Source organism: Lepidothrix coronata, unplaced genomic scaffold, assembly GCF_001604755.1.
Source record: "Lepidothrix coronata isolate B3197 unplaced genomic scaffold, Lepidothrix_coronata-1.0 Scaffold186, whole genome shotgun sequence".
Taxonomy (NCBI): Eukaryota; Metazoa; Chordata; class Aves; order Passeriformes; family Pipridae; genus Lepidothrix; species Lepidothrix coronata.
The window spans coordinates 105,060-129,448 of NW_016690366.1; the positions used below are offsets into that span (position 1 = coordinate 105,060).

General features: G+C 41.4%; 1 protein-coding gene across 2 annotated transcripts in view; it reads left to right on the forward strand.

Moving 5' to 3' along the window:
- The window catches only part of IARS (isoleucyl-tRNA synthetase), a 100,539-nt gene that overhangs the window by 72,351 nt on the left and 3,799 nt on the right, over positions 1-24,389 (forward strand). For both annotated transcript variants that reach the window (XM_017830983.1, XM_017830982.1), the window contains 13 exons: positions 4,556-4,647; positions 5,014-5,091; positions 5,456-5,577; positions 8,692-8,794; positions 8,921-9,004; positions 13,695-13,869; positions 14,799-14,902; positions 15,175-15,270; positions 16,135-16,311; positions 17,099-17,210; positions 18,181-18,306; positions 22,005-22,148; positions 23,104-23,256. In XM_017830983.1, coding sequence (XP_017686472.1) covers positions 4,556-4,647; positions 5,014-5,091; positions 5,456-5,577; positions 8,692-8,794; positions 8,921-9,004; positions 13,695-13,869; positions 14,799-14,902; positions 15,175-15,270; positions 16,135-16,311; positions 17,099-17,210; positions 18,181-18,306; positions 22,005-22,148; positions 23,104-23,256 — 1,566 coding nt within the window. The remainder of the gene's footprint in view (positions 1-4,555; positions 4,648-5,013; positions 5,092-5,455; positions 5,578-8,691; positions 8,795-8,920; positions 9,005-13,694; positions 13,870-14,798; positions 14,903-15,174; positions 15,271-16,134; positions 16,312-17,098; positions 17,211-18,180; positions 18,307-22,004; positions 22,149-23,103; positions 23,257-24,389) is intronic.

The window sequence follows — 24,389 nt, forward strand, 5'->3', positions numbered from 1 at the left end:
TTCTGGGCCCCTCAGTTCAGGAAGGATATTGAAGTCCTGGAGTAGGTCCAGAGGAGAGCAACAAGGCTGGGGAAGGGACTCAAACACAAGTCCTATGAGGAGAGGCTGAGGGAGCTGGGGCTGTTCAGCCTGGAGAAGAGGAGGCTCAGGGGAGACCTCCTCACTCTCTACAACTCCCTGACAGGAGGGGGGAGCCAGGGGGAGATTGGTCTCTTTTCCCAGGCAACCATCAGCAAGACAAGAGGGCTCGGTCTTAAAACTGTGCCGGGGGAGGTTTAGGTTGGATATTAGAAAGAATTTCTTTCCAGAGAGGGTGATCAGCCATTGGAATGGGCTGCCCAGGGAAGTGGTGGATTCTCCATCCCTGGAGATTTTTAAAAAAAGACTGGATGTGACATCAGTGCCATGGTCTGGTAACCACAGCAGGGTTGGATCAAGGGTTGGACTCGATGATCTTGGAGGTCCCTTCCAACCCAGCTGATTCTATGAGTCTATGTTTGATTAAAGAACTCACCATTCCATCCAGAGATTTCCAGATTCCATGAGAGACTTGGTAAAAGGAAGGAAATCTTTAACCAGCTACCATAATAGATGGAATGCTCCTTTCATAGGTGTTAAGTCAGATTTTGCTATGCTTGTTCATGAGATTTCAAGAAGTGATGAGGCTTTTTTTGTCACAGCTAATTGTGTGAGCTCAGTGATGTAGCTTGTTGCTGTAACAACGTCTTCTGCAGTGCTTGGAGCAATTAATAATATTATAATAGTTACTGAAAGACAGCAGTGAAAAGGAAGCTAAATAGAATTTGGAGAAGCTGTAAAAAAAGGATAAAATGGGCAGTGCTTGTCAATTGTATAAAATAATTTTTGGAGGTATATGAGCATTGGCAATACATTTTTCCTGGTGTAGTTCCATGGAGGGGGTTTCTTTGTAATCATATTGGGAGGGTGTACAGCAGGATGGATAGCACTAGAGTATTGCACAGCTGTAGGAAGGTACTCCCCTGCTTTTTCTTCCTGCCTGTTGTCTTTTTCATCATCCCACACCTCTCAATGCTCACATTACATTAAGACACTATTAATTGCAAAGAGGAGGAGCTAAAAGAGCCCTCTGAAGTAGCTGTTCTGATGCTGTAAGTTTATAAACTTGCAGATAAAGGGACAGTGGGATTTGAAGAGGTTGTGATGCCTTTAAGGGCACTGGAACCCCAGATATTGGAAAGAGGGTGGCTTTGGCTGTTGTCATTCCTGTTTATGAATAAACAATTAACACCCCCCACAATGCCTGTGATCTTAAGTTGCCCTCTGAAGAATTTTAGAAGCCTTGGGCTTGGGGAGAAGGAAGGTATTAGTGGGATAATAGATAATAAGAAAACAGCTAAATGCCAGATCTGAGTTCAGGACTCAGAACAGTCGCTGTGCTTCTCTCATCTCTTGCATTCCCCCCTCTCAGACTGATCACTCTCACCAAGATGAGTAAGATGAGTTTATCTTGCTACAGTAGATAAAGCAGGTCATTTTGGTAATATCAAACTTTCATTATCAAAATTTCATTAGAAGAAGAAAGAATCCTCAAGCTACCCAGCAATATGATGTAGGTGGCCTCTTACTGACGAAAATGTGGCTTCTTCCTACGAGCTGTGTCCTTGAAATTTGATGGTGCTGTGTGTTTAGTTTCATGTGTTGCCAAGCAGAAATATGCAGGACTACACAAGTTCATGTGCTTCAGATAATACTTGAGGGACAGTGGAAAATCAATTTGTGAATTTGTGAACCTGAGATCTTGGATCAGCGCACGGCTTAAACAGAATTATTTTCAGGAAGGTGAATATGGGGGGAGAAACTTGAATTCTCTGCTCTGGATTTCTCAGAGGAAGATGAAGATAACAAAAAGGGATGTGTCAGCAGCCATCTTTGCAGAACAAGAAGGTCTTCCAAGCAGGAGAAAAGAATTTCTGCTGGAAAATGACAATCTAGTCAAGACAGTGGTGTTGGTATTAAATGCTGTTGTCTTGTGTTAGATGAAGATAACGTCATGTGCTCATGAAATGAGTGACAGTCTCATTTGGAAGGGATTAATAAACAGGATTTTTCAATTTATTTTTCTGCATAAACTCTGACTCCAGTCAGGCAGATATTAATGAGATGCAGTGAATTTGTGTACTGTGACATGATAGTCTTGTGCTAGTCTCTTTTACAAAGTTATTTGGGGATTTTTTTTTATTTTTAAAAGATTTCTGCTTCATATCACTTCAAGTAGGAAAAATGTCAGGAAGAGACAAGGGAAGATTATAATGGTGACTGATACCCTCAAATGCAAGGTAAAGGAGATAAATATACTATAAATATAAATTCCTGCAGCTGGGTGTGTGATGGGGTGTAAGAACACACAGGCTTGAAGGTGGCAGTGGTGAGGAGACACCAGGAACCAGAGAAATGCTGCAACTGAGCTTTGCTTCTTCCCTTTCATCGAGTGCATTTTAGAGTGGAGCTAAATTTTACACTGATTGCCTCTGGAAAAAAGTGTTTTCATGAAGTAAAACTCATGTTAATTCTGCCCCAGTTTCTGCTGGCAGCTTGAAGAGCCAGCAGTGTGTCAGCCTGAGTGGAGCCCCTGGCAGAGTAGGATTGACCAGGAGGCTGAGGGAGGAAGGGAAACATACCTGTGCACACTCCAGCTTTGGGATGCTGGGAGAGCCTGGAAAAACTTGAGAGGTGTAACAACCCTCTGCCAGTCCTGGAGGGGGAGAGCTTTGCCTTCTGAGAACGTGTGCAGTTGGAGAAAAGGAGGCACCGCTTGTCCCAAAGGAGCCTCACTTCCATTATCCAAGGAAAACATCAAAAGTGATGTGTGTTGGAAGCCCACATGTGTGTTTGTAAGAGGGTTTGCTGTTGTGTGGTACCTCTGGTGCCCAGAACTGGAGCAGTAGCTCCAAAACCCTCCTCAGGTTGGGGAAGTGTGTGTGTGTGTAACCTCTTGTAGCTTAGCTTTCGTGATGACACCCTTATCCAGAGGAGTTATTAGCTTTGGAACAGTAGCACAATTTTTCCACTAAGCCTCATCCCTTATAATGGAAAATCCTGGGATTTTTGGACTCTTTGATAAACAGGGCAAGTAGCAAGATCTTGGGAAGATATTATGGAAAGCAATAGGACAAACAATCCTTTGAGTTTCAAGGGGGGTTAAAAGTCCGTATTAAAAATCAGTAAGCCTTACTACGCTGTTTTTTCTTCCAAAGTGCCCAATACAAGCACTTATTTTAGTAATGCAACTTTTCTCCTGATGACAGAGTGAAAAAGTGTGTGTGTATATGTGCACATGTTTCCATGCACAGGCATGTCTTTCTTGAATGATGAAAAACTAAGATTTCATGTTTTGGTTCGTGAACTGAGGTTACAGCTATTGAGAAGAGAAATGCAGGTTTCCAGGCTAACTCGAATCTCTTGTTAAAGATATACTTTCCTTGAAGGGTGGGTTTTTTAAGTTTTTTTTTTTTTTAATTTGCTTTTAACCAGTCTCCTGGCTCGATAATACCTAGCTAGAGGAGAACTTGGAATTCTTTAGGAGTACAAATTCCCACATAAATGATGTCTTCCCCACCATGGCATGAATCTTCTGAGCATTTCCTTTTTAGGTTTAAATACCACTGCTCTGCCTTTAAAAACACTTTTGGTTTAGAAAACTCAGTGAAAAGTGTGGTGGAGCTTTTAAAGCCAAGATCCATTTTATTCAGTAGCTGCTTGATTAATGACACTGATTCAGAATAAAGATCAAGAAGCTCTTTGCTTTTAGAGAAGTTATATACAAGTTTTTCCTTAAAAAAACCTGAGTCCTGTTTAAGGTCCATCCCCACCCCCATAATTTCTCATGAACAACTGAAATTTGTTTCCCTGTTGCACAGTGATGCTGGTGGTGACCTCTTTGGTGCTGGCAGTCCTCCATGCTTTCAAGTTACACAGAACTTGAAAATACAGCTCTGTTTATGTCTTAACTCGTCAGCCTTGCTGCTGCTTTACGTTCTTGTAGCTTACTGCGTTCCTTAGAAAAATAATAAAAGTCTGTAATTAATTCAGGGAGAATTGGTTGAAGTAGGTGCCTCATTTAAATCTGGTGAGCAAAAAAGGAAGCGTTGGCAGTAATTAAGGAAATTTTATTTTATGGATCTACAGTAATTTCTGTTAAACTTCCAGTGACTTGGCTGTATTTGCAGCATGTGCAAATCTAGGATTTGCCAAATCCTCTGCGATTAATAGTCTCTTATCCACTATCCTCTTTACGAGTCAGATAAAAGCATAAGGCTTCCATAATGCGTGTTTGTGTGGGATTAGGGAAGCAATTTGCCGGTGGATGTTTGTCTTGAAGCACGAGAAAACTTGATGACATGCAATTTCAAAATACAGTTGCAACATAACAGCCTGTCCCGTCCCTTCTTTGAGCTGCTGCTCAAGTTTTGTGTTCAGCACCAGAGCTGCAAACGGCAATGTGTTGTTTTTATGAGTGAGGAGCTTGACGCAGAGGGCAAATATTAACTCCAGGAAACATTTTTTTCCCCTCCAGCTTACAGGCTGTACACGGTGGTCCCTCGGTTGGTGAAGTTTGTTGATATTCTGACCAACTGGTACGTCAGGATGAACCGCAGGAGGCTGAAGGTAGGGCTGTGCTGCTCCAGCCTTGAGCTGGGAACTCAACCCTGGGGTCTGTGTCAGTGGAAAGCACTGCAGCTCCACGGGGTTACACAAAATCACTTGATGATTTTAAGTGCTGTCAGTTCGTGCCTGGTAGTGGGAATGGGAAGTCAACTTTTTTTTTTTTTTTTTCCTCCTGTGCTTTGTGAGGAAAACCAGTCCAACAAAATGCCCAGTAATTCTGCTGCACTTGATGGAGTTTAGCAAAATGCACACAGTTTAGAAAACCAATGTATTGCAGTAACACAGAGCATTTTTGAAGTTTACTGAAGTGTACTTACTGATCCTAAAATTGCAATTGCTTTTCTTTTTGGTGGATTCTTCATATAGGGTGAGAATGGGACTGAAGACTGCATTATGGCCTTGGAAACCTTGTTTAGTGTTTTGTTCTCCATGTGCAGACTTATGGTAAGGGAGTTACAGCCCACTATCAGTAACACTTTAATGTAGTTAATATAAAAACGTCTGTGTATCTCCCCCCTTGTTTTCCACCTCCTGTTTTTATGGGGCTTCTCTGCCCCATGGTATTAAAAACAAGGCAAATATCACTAGATAAAGAGACATTATGATTTCTTACGTGATGCCCAAAAGTAACATGCAAATGTCAGGAAGGAGGTAAATTCCATCATTTATTTCAGTCTGCATTTTGAATAACATCATAGTTGCAGACACTGTAAGCACTGTTTTTGCTGAACTGTCCCTATGCAATTCATGATATTATTGATTCATAATGTACAAGCAATAAAGATGATGATTGAATTTAACATTACAGGCACCATATACTCCATTTATCACTGAGCTGATGTACCAAAATCTGAAAACACTTATTGATCCAGCCTCGGTTCAGGAAAAGAACACTGAAAGCATCCACTACCTCATGCTCCCCCAAGTCAGGTAAGAGGCAGTTGTTATGTGGCAAAATGAGGTTTTGGTCATTTTTTGAGAGGGATTTTTTATTAATTTTTGAGGGGTTTTTTGTTGTTTTTTTTTTTTTTTTTAAATTTCATGGAACAGTGCTCCTTCATTTGTGTTTAAAACTGCATAACAAGAAAACAAACTGCTTTAATAATGTGAATATTCCTTTGCCCCTGAAAAAAAATTTTTAGGATGCTAGTCAACGTGCTCTTTTTTATAAGCAAAAAATGTTTAAATTTTGATTAAGCTCTGATTAATGTTAGTCTCTTTGCTGTAGGAGAGAATTTCATTATCAGTGAACTTCACACTCCACTGTCAGCTGGGAATTTTAGCTGGGAATTTTCTTTTAGCTGGGAATTTTCTTTTCCCTCCACGTGGAGGCAGTACACTTGTGTTAGGTTAAGGATTATAGATAGGAAAGAAAAAAATTAAGAGGAATGCCTCTTCTCCACTCATATTTTCTTATGGTGGGCAAGGAATATGGTTTTTACTCCTCAAACTGTGCACTGACTAGAAGCTGTAGCACCTACAGAAGGGCCCTAAGGGATCAGAGAACTTCCTTGCAGGCCCTACATGGGCAAGAACATGTGCATCTCCCATCTCTAGGCCTTTCTTGGCGAGTGCTGGTTCCAGATCCCACGAGGTTTGGAGTTATTGTTGTTTGTGTGGAGCACATATGGAGCCAGCAGAGCGAGTTCTTTTGGCTCCAGGTCAGGAATTTAGCCCATTGTCCAGGGATTGCCTGTAAGAGGATCCCTCATCTGTGGGAGAGATGGTTCTGTGGGTGCTGATGGGTGAGGTTTGTTGCAAGTGCCAATGTGTCCCAAAGGTTTGGGTCCCTGATGGCTGTACTGGATGTGTGCTCTGAGTCATCCTTAGTATCAACTCAGCCCAGGTAAAACTTTGCAACTGAAGTATTTTTGGATTAGTTTTGATGTTTTGAGGGGTTTTTTTATCCAGCTGAGGGGCACATTGGTATTGCAGTGGATTAAGTTAGTCCCTGCATTTAGTTCCTTCATCTCAGTGTTCTCTTGGTCACTGAATATAAGAGAAGGAGCTTTCCTTTAGTGTTGCAGCTCGGTTTGAAAACCCTCAAGGGCAGGGGATCTGACCTTGATACTTTACGTGCCAGTTTAAAAATTTAAACCTTCCATAATGGTGTTTCTTTTATGGATGCTGTATCCTTTGAGGAGAGTGTATGGTCTTCCTGAGAGCTTTAATAGTGAGAGTTATTGCAACAGGCAGTTGGAGATTGACATAATGACAGTGCTGATTTTCTGTTCCCTGGGAAAGTGCTGTGGAGAATATGTAATCAAGGACTGCAGCCCTCCTCAGCGAGCTGGCAGGAATGGGTTTGAGCTCCTGGAGAACGGAGTCCTGGAAGGGGGGTGAGCTATTCACAGAGACTCAGTTCAGGCATGGCCTTAACATGAGCATTTAAAAGTGGATTAATCACTTTTTACTCCACTTAGTGCTGACTGACTTGCTGCTGTATCATGCCAACATGAGATATTTGAGTGGCTTGCACAGCTTTCCTCTGTGTTGCATTTTGTTTGTATTTTTGTCTGTTACCAGTCTGTGTAATTTATTGGCTCCCTTCTGTATCAGTTGTTCCCGTGTCAGATAAAAAGGTGTGTTTTCAAGACCAGATTAATGTTGGAGTTTGAGTTTCACCTTGAGTTGTGAAGCACATGATTGCATTGACTCTGAATGTTTTTCTGATGACAGCATAAGGACAATATTGTCAGTTAATAATAAGGGATATTTTTGGATGCAATTACAGAAAACACTATTATAACAATATGATGGGTAAGTACAGATAAAGCTGAGGGACTTGGCCACTTTCACAGCTGAACTTGACTCAATACTTGTGTTACAAACCCCACTGGGGTAGTACTGGGTTGCTTAGTGTCTGCACAGATGGGTCGCATTAAAATTGGGTGGATGTGCATTCAGTCTGTGAAAAATATTGTCATTTTGTGGCTCTGCAATGTTGTTAAGTGATGGCAGGTAGTATTGAAATACTGCCACATAATCCTATATGAATCCTTCTGGGAGCAAAATCTTCTCCCTTGCAACTTACACGTTTCCAAGTTTTTGGAGGACCATCCTGAAGGTCTGGCTTTTGGAAGAACAAAAGCTTCAAAATAGGTAGTGACATCTTAAAGCCCAAATGCAGAACATGAGGATATTCCAGTTGTAAGTTTTGCTTTACCAGCTCTGTTTTCCTGGCCAGTCCTTATGGGATATGTGGTTTTCATCCCAGTACTTTTGGTAAATAATGTTACAGCAACTATTTCTGTTCACCTCATTTTATTCACATCTGTCTTTTAAACTGGTACCTCTGGTCTTGATGTGATACTTGTGCAGTCTTAGAGTAGCAGCTGAAATATTGCATCTACTTGAGAAATCAAAAAAGCCTGGTTTACAGAACTCTTGGCTGCTTGTACATTTGAAACAAGATGTGAACATCAGCTCACTCAGAGAAAAAAAAAGGCCAAAATTTCAAGCCCAATCCTCTCCCCACCTCACCCCCCAAAAAAAAAACCCCAAAGGGCAAAAAAACCCCCCACCCAACCCTGCCTTGCCTCCAAATGCAAGGGTATTAAAATGATGAAGCCAGGAAAGATGACAAGGCTGTCTAAAACCTCAGACTCAAATGTAACTCCTGGAAAAGATGAAAAATTGAGATCCAGTGAATTGTTGCATTATTGGTAATTCATTTTCTTTATAAGTACCCTATTTATAATATCTTTTTGCATCTTCTTGTGATATTATTAATGTAAATTGTACTTTTTATTGGATGTTAATAGGATAGGTAGTATGACTCAATCCATCTTCTCCACCTTGTGAGAGGTGCTAAGAAAAGATTTAAAAATAGCTCCGCTATTTGTTTTCAGCAAGTTATTTCCTCCTCATCTTCTCCCCAACAAAAAGAGAGGAAAAACCCGTTTGTTCATTTTTCAAATTGCCCCAGCCAAGGCATAACTGAGTCTATTGTAGGAGATTTCAGAGAAGGGGGTAGAATGCTTTCAATCTGCTCAAAGAGATGCAATGAAAATGAAGCAATATAACGTTTCCTTTCCACTCTAGGGAGGATCTCATCGACAAAAAAATCGAAAGTGCCGTTTCTTGTTTGCAGTCTGTGATTGAGCTTGGGCGAGTAATCAGAGACAGAAAAACCATCCCAGTCAAGGTTAGAACTCTTAAGGTCTCTTATCATACCTTGGGAATGTGTAACAGCTTTGTAACTTTGGGATAAGCCTGGGAAAATTCAGTAGTTAAGTTTCTGTTTTGGGTTTTTTTTTTTCCTTCTCCCCAGTATCCTTTGAAAGAAGTGGTTGTTATCCATCAGGATCCAGAGGCTCTGGAAAACATCAGATCTTTAGAGAAGTATGTACTTGAGGTAAGAATATGATGCTTAACTAGATTGTCTGTGTCAGTTACCTGAACAACCAAACCCCCAGCCTTCCCTGTTGGTGATATTAATAACTCACCAGGTAAAATGAAGTCAAAAGAGATTATCATGAAAGGGGTTTTCAGTGGGTACTGTGTGCAGCACTGCAGGGAAGTGGGTGAGGAGCTGAAGTCAGTTAGTGCTGAGAAATACTTAGTAGCTCAAACTGACCACAACAGACCAAGAGGCTTTAGAAATGCTCTTTCCCTTGGTCAGTGAACAGAAAAAACATTTCCTGAATGAAAAGACAGTAGTCAACTACACGTTTTCCAAGAGTTGGATTACAGAATTTGTGATCTCCTTCAGTTAAAGGGCATCAAAACCACTTTGGCAGTAAGTGGAAAGGGGTTGATGGAGAGGGGAAGGGAGAATAGGGGACCAGTGAGGATTTTTGCAGGATGTCATTTAGGAACTGTACCGTCAAATAAGTAAGATGTGGGTCTATACAATTTCTTCACTCGTCTGTTCCTTTATGTCACTGCAGTCCTCTGGAGTGTGTGTCCATTAGAGAAGTGCAGCCTGCCCTGCTGCCAAATCTTTGTTTGGATAAAAGCCCCATCATCCAAAGGCAAAGTGACTCTTCATGGGTTTTGGAGCTTAACTTCCTGAAATGGGTTGCACTTTCTTCTTTTGGTCATGTTGAGGTGTCCTGTGCGGGGCCAGGAGTTGGACTTTGGTGATCCTTGTGGGTCCCTTCCAAGTCTGGATAGTCCATGATTTCTCTTAAACTTGTAATTATCCATTACTCCAGCAATACCCTCTTTCCCCAAGCCTAATATACATCTATGGAGGACCTCTAAAAATCCTGCTGGGGGAATGGAATTAGTGCTGGCTGTGGGAGTCATGGCTCAGTGCACAGGACCTCTAGATCAGCATGTGTGCTTCTTGCTTTTAGTTACTGTGGGACTTAAATTCTTAAAAATTGCACACTAGGGGAATTTTAATTAAAGAAGTCTTGATTAATTTGCAAGTGGCATTGTAAGGCTTTTCTGTCATGTTAGCTTATTGACTTGGTAGTTATGATACTCTGGCTTTAGAATTGTTGTTGTTATTGTTGTTATTATTATTATTATTATTATTATTATTATTATTATTATTATTATTATTATTTCAATACCTGGATCTTTTCAATAGCAGATTTTGTGAAATTTAGGTTAGTGTCTCTCTCATTTTTTTTTTTATCTGAAAGCTGGATTTGTGGGTTCTGGAGAATCCAATTTTAAGGGAGGTAAGGTTTGCTTCCTGAAATTACTTCCAAAAAGGTAGCTGACAAAATTTGTTGTCAAATTCTGCAACTAGTAAAAGATAACAGAGGCACCTGACAATTTGTAAATGATTACATAATTGGATTGTACATAAGTGTGTTTTGATTTATTTTGATTTGCTACTGCAGACACTGTTAAGGTGTGTCTTACACAGAGGTGATTTACAGCACGCTCAGATGCCTTCATGGAAGCACAAACACAAAGTGCTGTCTATTGTCCTGTCTTTATTCTGTATCTTAAAATTCAACAAGCTGATGCTGAAGCTGAGTGTGTGTTTTATTGTACTACATGGCAATCAATCCAGTTGTTTACTGGGATGGTGCAGAGCTAAAGAGGTCAGTGATTACAGGCAGGCTGGGATAGCTTTGCTTGAGCTGTGTTTGCAGCTTTGTTCATCGACCTCCTACGTATTCAGAGCTTTAGAACCTTTAGTGATTGCCAGAAGTGTGTTTCTAGAAAATTTGCAGATGCCAGAGGTAATCGGTAAGAGAAATTACACCATTTAATTTCATGCAGTTGCTGACCAAAGAATTGGAAAAACACACTTGTCAATTCTTCAAAAATTTCATTCATTACTTTTGCAGAGGGAGCTGCAGTCTTTGATCTGCAGTCCTGCTCTCTCATCTTCAGAACATAGCAAGTCATTTAAATAAATGGATTTTAATATTAGAACTGTCCAGATTATAGAGTTGTCATGCAAAAATAGCCATGCTCACAAAATGAAATACATCCAGCAGGCTTTTAGCAACTGGACACAGTTGCATTTTATTCGTTAGTATTTGAGGCCGTTTAGAAGCCTGGGTCAGGACTTCTCTTCCCTACTGCTTCCAGGGAAGGGCTTTGTCTGAGTAAATTTGACTCTCTGCACAGTCAGAATCTTATTTTAATCCAGCCTTTGTATTCCTTCCAACCTCCACCCCTTTGTAGGGCTGTTATAAAACAGAGAAAATGGGCTTCTCCAGCAAACCCAGGGTCTGTCAGTGTTTCATGTGTCACTGGTGTTATGGTGATGTGGTGTGACTGGGTCTGGGACTGGGCTGAATGAACTGACACAGGAGCTGTGGCAGTGTGGGGGCCTTCAGTCTTTCATTTATTACAGAATTACATAACCAGTGTTTATTTTCCTTCTTTGGCTGCTTGCTTAGAGAGCCCAGCCCAGAGAATGCCCAGCACTGGCATTTCTCTCTCTCAGCTCTGAGGACTGGGCATAGCTGGGGCACATGGCACCAAGGAAGGGCTCCTGTATGTTCAGGCATTCCGTGTACAGGTCTTCCCACTGGTGATGGGAAGGGCTGGTTGCCTTGGTTTATCTGCATGAGGCTTCAAAGATGTGTTAAGGACCAAATTTTGAGTAATTAGGAAGATGAAACTAAAAACTGTGTTAAGTCAAAGCACTGAGGCTGATACAAACAGACCTAAGATACAGACTTGCCTGTTTCTGGAAGTCATTCCTGTTTTTTTAAATGGATAATGTGTACAGAAGAATGGTTTCCTAATCTAATTAGTATAGAAAACTTGTCCTGATGGAGTTGGCTTCTCTGTGATTTATCTAATTGGGCTCAAAGTCATCTCTCAGTTTTTGCTATTTTTTGGATTATTATTTCTTTTCCCCCACGAGTTTCTCATTTGCCACTCGTGGGCTCGTTTCCAGCAGCACCCCATTGAAACTGAATTTCTGAAGTGCGTAATTTTCATTAGATTTCCTGAAATTATTAAATAAATATGTATTAAATAAAATTAGATTCAGTTGTGTTCTTGGCTCCTCATGTCAGTAGGACTTCCTAGGGAATTAGGCTGCAGCTCAGAGGTTGTATTTAAGCATTATTTCTCAATCTGAGTGTTTGGCTACTTGCTAGTCCTGTCGTGCTGATGCTCCCATTTACTTGTGCTTCCTAAGTGCCTTGGAGTAGTTTGCTTGCCAGGTGCACCTGGGGATTCTGTAGCATGTTGATGTGAGTTCTAACAGCCTTCCAGTGGGCATTAAACAGTAAGTGCTTCAAGCACTGGGCAGCCTGACAGACCAAACCTGCCGAATTAGAGTGAAAGGTGCTGCAGATCCGTGCAGGTTTGTGCCTGGAGAAGAGTTCGTGTCGGCAATTTAAACTTTCCAAGGTCTGTTACACCAGGAACAGAGTGAGACTGTGTGAAACTAGAGATGTCTGTACCAAGTCCTGCTGTGTGTGTGCAGTGTCCTGCAGTGCAGAGGCCATGCAGAGACAGCACCAGCACCTGCCACCCCTTGCAGTGGACTCCTGTTGTAGGCACCACCTGCATTACAGACACTACAGGCACGTGCCTGCCTGTTCCCTTTGACATCTTTCCACGTGCCTACTGTTAGGGGCTTAATTCCTCTTTGAACTTGGTGTTACAGTCCTACTTTGCTCCTCTGGTAGCATCAGTTCTAAGGGTTGACTACTTGTATCTCTTTCTTAACCCCTCTCCCACTCTTTCTAGTGCATGTTCCCTCACTTGAGGGGTTTGGTGAATAGCAGTTTTACCTTCTCACATTTTACAACTTCAGTCATATCCCCCTTCAGCTTTCCTCTCTCCAAAGGGTTCTAGCCCTGGTCTTTCCTCATGTAGCACCAATGCCATCCTCTCAGTCAGTTGTTCTATAAAACTTCCCACAGCACCACCATGTTCCCTTCAGACACGGGGACAAAAACTGCACGTGTAACTTAGAAAAATGGGCATTCATAAGTTTCTGTAGTGGCAAAATACCATCTGGGGCCCCTCCTGAGTTTCATGTAAGTTTTATCAGCTGTTTTGGCTGCTCCAGCACACTGATCTTGTGCTGCAGGGCACACATGGCAGCTTTTCTGAGCCAGGGTGGTTTTCTGTGCAGTGAGGACCTGGAATGAACAGGTGAGGAAGGAGACAAAATGGGGCAGTTTTGTACAACTTAAACCATGAAATTGCTGGTTATAGTTTCCTGGCTGAATGCATACTGAAAGGACTGTTTCAGCAGAATTTTCCTTCCTGAGTTCTGCCTGGCCATTCCCAGAGCCACTGCTCACCAAGGTTACGGGTTTAGCTCTTCAGGCAATTGTGAGGGTGAAATAAAAAGGGCTGTTGAATAGGGGCCAGATTTGAGTTGAGAGCTGGCTGGTGTCTGTTAATAACAGAGAAATGGTACCTAGAGGCTGAGGGTGAGGAATGGGCTGCTGAAGGGGTAGGTTCCATGTTGGTTGGGTTTATTTGCTCTTCCAGTGTTGGCCAGTGACTTAGACCACAGAGACAGCCACGGACAGAGTTTGCAGCTTGAGGCTTACACCTTCCCTGGGGCCGTGGCCTCTGGTCTGTGCCCTTTCTTTCCATGGCTGTCAGAGGTGGCTGTTCTTCAGCTTCACTTCTCTCCCGGTGTCTTTGTCCAGGAGCTCAACGTTCGCCGGGTGACGCTGTCTGGGGACAAGGAGAAGTACGGGGTGCGGCTGAGGGCAGAGCCAGACCACATGGTGCTGGGCAAGCGCCTCAAGGGGGCATTCAAACCTCTCGTGGCTGCCATCAAAGAGCTGAAGAGTGAGCAGCTGGAAGAGTTCCAGGAGACAGGTCTGTAGTGGTGCAAACCCCTGAACAATGGCAATATATCCTGCTGTGGGCTTAGGGGAGCGTGAGGGCTACTTCGCTCTTATCGTCCCTGTGAAATTTTTTGTGATGAGAATAGGAGAAAATTTGGGTTTATTATTTTTACTATTATTTTGCTGACAGTAGATTAGAAATGGCTGTGTACGCTAATATTAAACTATCCTCCTGTTAAACTGTTTCTTCCCATCCAGGGAGGTGGAGGATGGATCTCAGGAAAAGGTTCTTCCCCCAGAGGGTGGTTGGGCACTGAACAGGCTCCCCAGGGCAGTGGGCACGGCCCCAAGGCTGACAGAGCTCGAGGAACTTTGGACAACACCCTCAGGCCTGCGGTGGGATTGTTGGGGTGTCCTGGGCAGGGCCAGGAGTTGAATTTAATCCGTGTAGGTCCCTTCCAACTCAGAATATTCTACATATTTTAAGTGCTACTGTAAGGCCAAGATGAAGCAGGGAATAAGCTTTCTGTGAGGCTGAATCAATTTGAAACAGTATTTGTGCAATAGTTTTTATTCTAAAAGCATTCCTTCAGTTCCAGAGTTACAAGTGGGTGTGAATTTTGCAGCTATATCTGTTTAGTGAACTGCTTAAATGGAAATTAGGATTTGGTGGAGTACACAGGTTATTTTTAAGTTTTATTCCATTCAGATGGTTCCCCACCAACAGTTGCTAAAGTGCCTGTGTTTGAGTGAGCTCTGCTGCCTGGAGAAGTTCCTGTGTGAAAAGTGGGAATGTGGGTAGTTCATTGCTGCTCACTAGTGCTTAACTGCTGTTTCACTGTATTGCAGATGTACTGCAGTGCATGTGTCTGAAACCTGATACTTGTTTAAAGCCTTTTGAGTTTAGCATTGTGGTTTTTTACTCTGGTAAGAGATGCTCTTCTTCTGCCAATTGTGCAGGCACCATTGTTGTAGAAGGACACGAACTCCATGGGGAAGATCTCCGGCTCATGTATCAGATCGCAGAAGGATCCTCCCAGTTTGAGGCACACTCTGATGCTCAGGTACTTTATTGGTAATTTCTTTGTTTTGTTTTGTTTTGATTATGGGAAGAATTCCTCTAAAAGTAATAGGAAAACGGTGGGGTGGGATTGTTAATTCAGGTAGTTCAACAGATTCTGGGAACCCGTCTCTTGAATTCTGGAGCTGTTGAATACTCTCTTCACCATCGTATTTTGTAAGTGAGGAGCTCCAGAAAAGCAACCTGAATGCCTGAGTAGAGCTTGTTTCAAGTTTGTCACCTGTTCATCCTTCTTCTTTCTGTGCATGTCCTCAGGTGTTAGTTCTGCTGGATGTTACCCCAGACCAGTCCATGGTGGATGAAGGAGTTGCCCGGGAGGTCATTAATCGCATCCAGAAGCTTCGCAAAAAGGTGAGGAAGGAATGGTTTGGGCCAAGGCATTTTAATTTCCTTTGCAGCAATCTTGGGGCAGTATGGAACAGAAACCGACCCTTTTCATTAAACATGAAGCCATGTATCATTTGCTCCTCATGTATAATGTTCTGATTAGAGCTCTTGCAAGAGAATCCAAAGGATGTAAAAAGAAAATTTTCTTGGGTCATGTTTTTTGGAAAAGATATCTGTGCAGTTAAGGCTGCATAAATCATAGATTCGTGGAATAATCTGAGTTGGAAGGGACCTTTCTTCAGCATAAGACTGAAAAATTACAAATTTATACCAAAACAGCTATTTTTCTATATTAATTTTTAAAAATATATATAAGTATGTAGATTTCCATATATATACACCTATGTAGATTTTTATATATGCACTTGTGTAGATTTTATATATATACACTTGTGTAGATTTTATATATATACACCTACCTATATAGATTTATATATATAAACATTTTAATATATAAACACACATATATATAAAAAATAAAACTTACATGGATTTTTTTTGTGTGCAAAATAAACCTGGGAAGGAGTGTGGCCATGAAAACTCTGATGTTGTTGGATGATTTAAATTTAGTTCTTTAGTGACATGAGGCCATAATTTATTTTCCCTTAAATGAATCTCAAAATACTTAATCTTGCATACACTCCCATGTTTCAAGGCTCTTGCCTTTGTGACACAAGGATTGTTTTATTCTAAATCCTTTGTGGAAACTTTTGACAAATCCCTGGTAAATATCGTAAAAGATTTTTTTTTTCTTCTTTAACATAACAAGTATTCTTCTTTAAATTTGTAATTTTGCTGTCAGTAATAGTGTATTTGTGTGTCCTACAGCGGAATCTGGTTCCTACAGATGAGATCTCAGTGTACTACAGGTCCCAGCCAGAGGGGGAATACCTGGACACCGTTATCAAGGAACATGCAGATTTCATTTTGGCCACAATAAAGGCTGAGCTGAAGCCTTACCCAGTGCCTACCCCAAAGGAAGTTCTCATCCAGGAAACAACCCAAGTAAGAAGAAAAAGCTCTGACTGCATAGCTCACTTTATCTGCTTTTAACCCAACAAACTGCTCCAATTACAGAAAAATGTCAATGTTTACTTATGGGATGTAGCAGTTATTGTTTCATGTTTGTAAATTTCTATGTTAGTGGTTTTGGTTTAAAAAAGAAAAATATTTAGTTTCTGTATGTGTAGTGTTTTTTGAAAATGAAACTGCTCGGGTACCAAAATAAACGAATAATTAGTTGTTTGTGTAAGCTTAATACACAGTTATTTGTACTTGGATTAGTGCATTGTTTAGACAGCCAGAACACTGTTGCTCTGATTTCTTTAGGTTAATATGCTTTTGTATTGGAACTTCCTTCAAAGCTAAATTTTTCTTAAGACCAACTTCAGTTATTAATACTTAAGGCTGCTTTTCTCCCTGCCCCCTGTTGCTGAAGTTGTCCTTGGTGCCAGTGCAGTTTCACAGGTAGCTCAAATGTGCTGTTGAAAAGGAACAGCAGTTTCCTTCGTTTTCTTTGATTGCTTCTTCTGCCATATCTGACCACACTCTTGCCCTGGTTTTATTCAAACTTACTCTACCCAAAAGACATCCCCAGCAGAATCGTGGGTGAAGTATTTTTCAGCATAAATGTCACGCTGGACCAGAAAGACCAGAGCGTGGGATATATCCAACTTAAAATTTGATTTACAGAATGGCTGGTGGGACCGTTTTGTTTATTTAAGGAAAATATTTTGTTGTGTTGGTTTAATAAAACAATATCCAAACCATGATCATATTTCTCTTTCTTCAGCTGAAGGGATCAGAGCTAGAAATTACCCTTGTCCGAGGGGGGGTGTGTCAGTCTGTTGGTCCAGCCTGTGCCTACGTCAACCTCAAAGTCTGTGTCAATGGGACAGAGCAAGGTAGGAATGGACCCAGCCTGATTTGTCAGGGGTGGTGTGAAAGATAGACAGTGCAACCTCCCTTCCAACAGGAGCTTTAAATAATTCTTGGAAGTAGATGTGTTCAAAGTAAAACCACCCATTGTCATTGATGCCTTCTGGGGGAGATACTCAGGTGTGCACAGGAGTTATTTAAGTTGCACAGAGGGGTCTGTGTGTGAGTGTCTGTCTGGGGGTGTGCACACTCTGTGTCTGTGTGTGCTCAGAGCATGGACCCTGAGAATCTCCAGTTCTCCATGTTGTGCTGTCAGTGCAGGTGATGCCTTGATGTGCAGGAGATGCTTTGAAAACCTTAGATATGAAGTATAGAGCTGAAAAGAATACTAGAGAATAATATGTGTATTATATTAATTATAGATTATATTGTGATCATATGATTATAAAGTAAAACTAGATGATAGAATGACTGTGTTTTGGATAATGAAAAGATGAGAGCAGTGGTATTGGTATAAGTATTACAAGGTTGAATTATATATTAAAAGAAGGAAAATTAAATGCACCCAGGGAATTTTTTCCTACATGTATTGACAGTTTATGTATCAAGTAAGTGTTAACATGGTCACAGAGCTGCTCCCTGAGTGGTAATGAATCCAGCTCTAAAAGTTTGGTGACCATCTCGGAGGGCTCTGAGTCTGCCAGTTTTTAATCAGTATAATACCAGGTTATACTTCAGTGACAGACAACTTCGACTGCTTTATTAGTAAAAACAAGTAAAACTTCTATACTCTAAATCTGAAGTACACTTCAGTCCATTTCCCTGTTTTCTTTCCTCTTTCCCTTTCTTACTAAAATAATTTTAGGAAGATGTAGCATTGCCAGTGTAGAAACTCACTGAAAGTCATGTTTAGTGATGAGAAAGCATCACTAGAAAATCACTGGAACTAGGATGTTGCTCACAAACTGCATTTTAATTTCTTAATTTTGGTTTTAGATGGTGTGCTGCTGCTGGAAAATCCAAAAGGAGATAACACCTTGAACTTCACTGGACTTGTAGATGCTGTCTCCTGCATTTTTGGTCTTAAAAATTCAAAACTGACAGTTTTTAATGGAAACACAGGTAAATGGAGTATGACAAGGAAAATTGGAAGTCTTTCTAGCAGCATCTAGGAGCTGTTTACTGTAGAATTATTTACTGTATAATTTATATCTATCTATATAAAATTGACAGGAAAATGGGTAAGGAAATATTCCATTTTATAGCACTTAGCTTATGAGACTGTGTTTATAGTCACATCAGAATGTTTCCAAAAGGTGCTGCTAAATGGTGCTCATCTCCTCTGTTATCTTCCTTCCATTCCAGTTCTCTTCAGGGCAAAATCTGATTTATTTCAGGGTTTTATATCAGGCCCAGGCTGTGCCATGAATTGATGGTGAGCTGCCATCAGCTCTTCCATGCTTTCCTTTTCCTAATGCCTCAGTGGGCAGGATGAGAACTTCACTGCTGTCTGTAAAAAAAAAAAATGCTGCCTTTTCACCCTGGAAAAACTTGAGGATTCTCTGCATTTCTTCTTTTTCAAAAAACTGATTGAATATTAAAAATACTGCAAAAATGGTAATTGGATGGCTACAAAAACTTTCCTTAGTATTTTTTCATAGAACCATTTCTGAAGTACATCTGAGGGGGAGATTGTTGAATTGTCTGTTTTTGGGTGCCCATGGCACTGCTCAAGATCACCAATTTGTCCACCAATGACATCTGTAGGGGAACAGTCTTACTTGTGTCCATAATGTCACTGTTGCCATCTTTATCTTTAGTTTCTTGACTTCTCCTGCAAGTGTTTCTAGAAGGATATTTTGGGGGTTTCCACATCTGATGTCACCTGGTCCCTTACTGTGATAAACCTCTTTGAGGTTGTGCTCAGCTAAACTGAACAGTCCTGTCATACAAAAGGATTATTCTCTGCTCTCAGTTAGAGGTGATTTAGAGGAGATCCCTCGGTATCTTCCTCGAGTTTCAGTTGTGTTTAAAGGAGGAAATAGTTTTCCTTGAAGTCCTTTTCCAAGTAGTGGGGATATCCTTCCTAGCAGTGTGGTCTGTGCCTGCAGAGGTGGCTGTGGACTGGTATTGTTCATTGCTATCACAAATATTAAGAGATGACCTGCAAAAGGCCAAGAAAAGTTGGGAAACTCCCATTCCATTAAGATTATGAGCAGTTTAACTCCTTATCTGGTCACTAATAGAACAAAAAGGAAACAGCATAAATCCATTAATGTGGAATTCCTGAAGGAATTGTTAAAGAAAATGGAAACCTTCCCTCTTCCTAAGAGGTTCTTTTCTGCTGTAGTAACAAAAGCTTTATTCCTTTCCTTTCCATGTCACTTTTGCTCTGTAGGAATCTTTTGGGGACTTCCCATCTTGGTGTGCTGATTTTAAACTTTCACTCTTTGCAAGTGGTCTGGGCAGAGCAGGTTTTTTTTTTTCCTCTGCCCACTTAGTAACAATATGGAAATTCCCTTGGAAAGATTAGATTATCAAATTCACTTTTGTTGCAGTTTGTCAAACCGGTATTGATCAGCAGAAGGTACAGCTCCCTGAGGAGTCAGGGTGGAAAGCATGTGCAAGGAAAATACCTCTTAGAGAGGTCAGAGAATAGGCCTGGAATTCCTGGTGTTTGCTTTGGATACAATCCATTTGATTTATCTGCCCCACCTTGGTGTGGGTTGTGTCAGGTGAGGCCTCATGGTGGTTCCAGGACCTCCTTAGGTGAGGCAGGACTTGGGATCAGCTGCTCTGTCTGAGAGGAATTGCAGAGGAAAGTTGTGCACTCTGGACAAGTTGTTGCTGAATTGTTCCCATATGTGTTAATAAAATTGTGACCCAGTAAAACCATATTTCTGGCTCCATATTTCCCTTCCTGTGGTTTTTAGGGCTGTCCACTTTACTTGCAGTAATTTATTATCTTGTTTTCTAATTGTAATGAAGATTTACTTAGGGTTTGTGTAATGGCACAGGACCAGGCAGTTCTTGTATTAAGGGAGGCTCAAATATGTCATGTCCCTGGTTTTCAGTGCAGCATTGAAATAATAGGATAAACATTTCCTTCCCAGCAGTATATTAAGGTATTTTGAGGAACTGCACAATCACTGAGCAAGGCTCTGGGATGTGTACTGACCTTCAGAAACTGAGAATAGAATTTGTCTCTTAACATTAAAAAAAAATTATCATTCAGAGGGAAGAGCCTGGGCTTAAGTCAAATGGTAAAACAGTTGTCTGTGACTTTCTTTTTGCTCCGAATTGCTGGAAACTTTCTAAACTTCTTGTTGGGAATGCTTTTAGACTTGCACTCGTCTTTCATGGAAGTAGCCCATACTGAAAAGGTCCTATTAAAAAAAAAAAAATCATTTTTTCAATGTTTGTAGGAAGAAATGAATCTGTAAATCATGTAGGGCTTCAAGGGGAGGGGAACAGGAGAGGGAACAAAAGTCCCCCTACGAACTTCTCAGTCCGTGTCTTGTTTCATCTTCGGATGGCTAATTTTTTTTCAAATCTATTCTTAGCATTGTTTTCTGAACAATGGAGCACAAAGATTTATTTTCTTAGTCTTTAATTTTTAAAAGACCATGAGGCTGCAAGGCACCTTAGCAGAACATTACCACTTAAATCTCAGCTGCAGGGAGAGATGTCTTTAAAAGTGATTTTAATATTGATGAGCACTTGTAATAGCTGCTTGCTTTCAAGTCTGTTGTTATATATGAAGAAATGACTCACATTTTTTCTTTTTCTTGCTCTTATTAGAGGGTTCTAAGAACAGGCTCCGTTGACAGCACTCTGCATAAGCTCTTCCCTGGGAAAATGTCAGCAGTCCTGTAATGCCAAATGCTAATTTGTTAAATAGGCAAACCCCCCTTACTGCAGCTCGTTCCTCCTTGCCCTGCATGGATCCCAGCAGCTGGGGAATGGTAAACTGGAAGTTACTGGAGCTGGGTGTTTGTAGCTCTGTCAGCACCCTGCTCACTGTGCTCTCTCCTACCATGCCCCATAAATTGTGCTGCTTTAGGGCTGTGCTGGGAAAAACCTGCCCCTGGCTCCTCTTCCATATGATGAGGTCTTGGTAATTCCTCTCCACTTGTTAATTTAGTTGTTTTCTTGCTTTCCCAGAAGTAAAACCAAAAGCAGCTCCCCTTCCTGTGGGCTGGGGCACGTGCCTGGCACCTCAGCCATGCCAGGGGCAGTGTTTGGGCACTGCCGGGTGGGCACCGGCATCGGGACATCTGCGCTCCTGGAAGTTGAGTTGGAGTAGCAGCAATGAAGTTTTGCCTTTTTCTTTAAAGCTTTATAAAGATTATGTGTATATATATGAATATATAGAGTTTAATGTATTCAGTATTAATAAATATCCTGATGTTGCATAGTAGCACATTCCCAGTGCTGCTTCAGCTTGGGGGAGTTCGGGTGCAGGCAAAGATCACAGGTCTGCATTTAATGAGATAGAAATGAGTAAGTGAATAATTTCTTGCTTGTTTGAAGTTATTTTACTGGTTTTATTGCATAAGCAGTTGTGTGTTATGTGCATAAGGAGCATCATGTAGGAGCTGATTTCTACAGCAAACTAAGTATTCTGTGCGAAAACAAAGTATTCAGCACAAATCCTGCTTTTCAAACCAGAGAAAAGCTCTTTCTTGAGGAGGGAATTGTGAAAAGGGAGACACTCCTGCGATGGGGTGAGGGGTGAGAAAGCCTGGTTGTCAGCTCCTGGAGTGGGCACTGGGCTGAGCTCCCCACGATGGCCTGACTGGTCTCACTTTCTGTTCCAGAACTGGTGAACAAGACGGACCTGCTGGGCCTGAGTGGAAAGACTCTGCACGTGACAGCAGGGTCAGCCCCTGCCCAGATCAGCTCTCCTGCTGCCCTGCTCTGCCAGTATATCAACTTACAGCTCATGAATGCAGCACCACAAGGTGTGTGGGATACTGGTCTCCTCAGTTACAGGCCGAGCTTTCTGGGATGGAAGCTTTGGCCATCATCACTTGCTGGTGAAGAGAAGTACATAAGTTTCAATTGGCAGATGGTGATTTTCTTAATTTTTTTCTAGTATTTGCTTTCTGATAAACACAATGTTTATATTTAACTTATCTCCTTCTTTTCCTAAGAGAAAAAGGACAATCAGTTTGAGATAAGGAACAGCAGTTAAACATGAGCCCTTGGGCATTGTTTTTCTGTTGCTGACCATCAGCTCCCCTGTGCAGCTTATTTGAAAAGACTGAGTCTAAAATGGACCAAAACTGAATGAAGAGCCAACTCTATCAAGACATTGGAGACAACCTGTGAAACATTTTTAGTGCTATTTAAAAGCCAAATGAATTGTATTATTAACCTGATCTGGAGTATAGATATGTATGTGTGTAATTCTGTTTCCTGGCTGCAAATCTTGTAGCTTTTTTTCTGAAACCTCGTGTTGGAGCAGCTCTGTTGTTAGTAACTTGCTTAATCTCTGCCCTGGTATGAGCCCTTTCTGCACTGTCCATGTGGAATCTTATTGACACTACCGGGAACCTGCTGGGGCCAAAAATGTGTTTTTTACAAGGGATTTGATCTTGTAAAGCTTCTGCACTTAGTGGTTTCTGTGTCCTGTTGAAATATTTCATGTTTCCCAGGCTCTGTGTTATCCTGTGGACCCAGGTAAAGAATTCTGCAAAGTTTTCTGCTCTTGGTCAAGCTGTCAAGAATCACTTCACACTTCTGATTCTATAATCCATGAGCTTACTTAGTGAATATCTGTAGGCTGGTATTTCTCTCAGTACTATGAAGAAATAGAGAAGAAATGAAAGAGGAAATCCTAAATTTTAATTTAACAAGATAAGTGAAATAATCTTGTTGCTCACCAATAGTGACTCAGCTGTTTGTCTTGTCCAGAATGTCAGAAAGGAACAGTGGGAACTCTCCTAATGGAAAATCCTGTTGGTCAGAATGGATTAACATACAAAGGTCTTCTACATGAAACAGCAAAAGTTTTTGGGCTCAGAAGCAGGAGGCTAAAACTGTTCCTGGATGAAGCACTAACTCATGGTAAGCACAAACCTTTGGTTTGCTTTTCCAAGGACACTTGGAAGTTTTTCTTGAGAAGCAGCTCATGTAACCTGAGATCCAGTTGAATTACTAAATGCACACTATTTACACATTGGTTTCTGATTTTGTCCGGTAATCCAATATTTATTAAATAAAATCCTTTAAGCACACATATACAGTTAGAAATTCAAAGCTCCTATGCATTGCCTTTATCAAGTGGCCAAGACAAGTTCTGTCAAAGCTTCTTCCTTGTACAGCAAAGGTCAGTCAGAGTGGGAATGGCAGTGCCAGGCTGCAGTGACTAAGCAGAGTAAACCTCCTCCTAGAAGAGAGTGAGGCTGAAGTATGAATATTTTAAGAACCTGTTCAAATTCTTCTTGTAACACTCATGTTGTTGCCTTGTCTTCCTCTTGGAGAACTGGAGTGGGTGGTAAAGAGTATTGGATCTATGTTGGAGTCAGGTGAGTAGGGTACAGCTGCTCCTGTTCATTCCAAATACCTGGGAAGCAGGAAGCTTTAGCACACAGTCACGGATCTGGAATGCTAAAGAACCTTCCAAAACCACAGACAGATGGTGAGGCTGAGAAACAAAATCTAGGATTCACGAGAAAGGTGTGACTAAAGCTGTAGCCACCTGTGGCTAAAAAGTTGGGCCTGAGAGATTTGGGACTTAACATTTGACAGGAAGAATGGATTGGAAACCACATGGTGAAAAAGCCAAACAACTCAAACCAGGTATTTCTGTATTCAGGAAGATTCAGCTCTTGGAATGAAATGATGCAAAGGGTTCTGTCTGCAGAGTATCAGTGATGTGGTTTGGGAGCTGTCTGGGAGGGATCCATGACCCCCTTGGCTTTCACACACTGGGTTGCCTGTCCAGAAGTTGGACATCCTGCTTAAACTGGCCATCATGGGACAGGCTGGGTTTCCTCAGGGAGTGCTTTCAGCTGGTGAGGGGAGGGGGAGAAGGGCAGCTCTAGTGCAGCTGCTGAGAACTGGGGTCTCTCAGGTGTCCACCAATGCTGGGGGATTCAAGTAGGATGGGTTAGAATGGGAGCAAGGAGATGTGGGGGTTTTTGTTGTGGATTTTTGATTGCTTGTTTTTATTTCTTATTTCATGTGACCTGAACTCT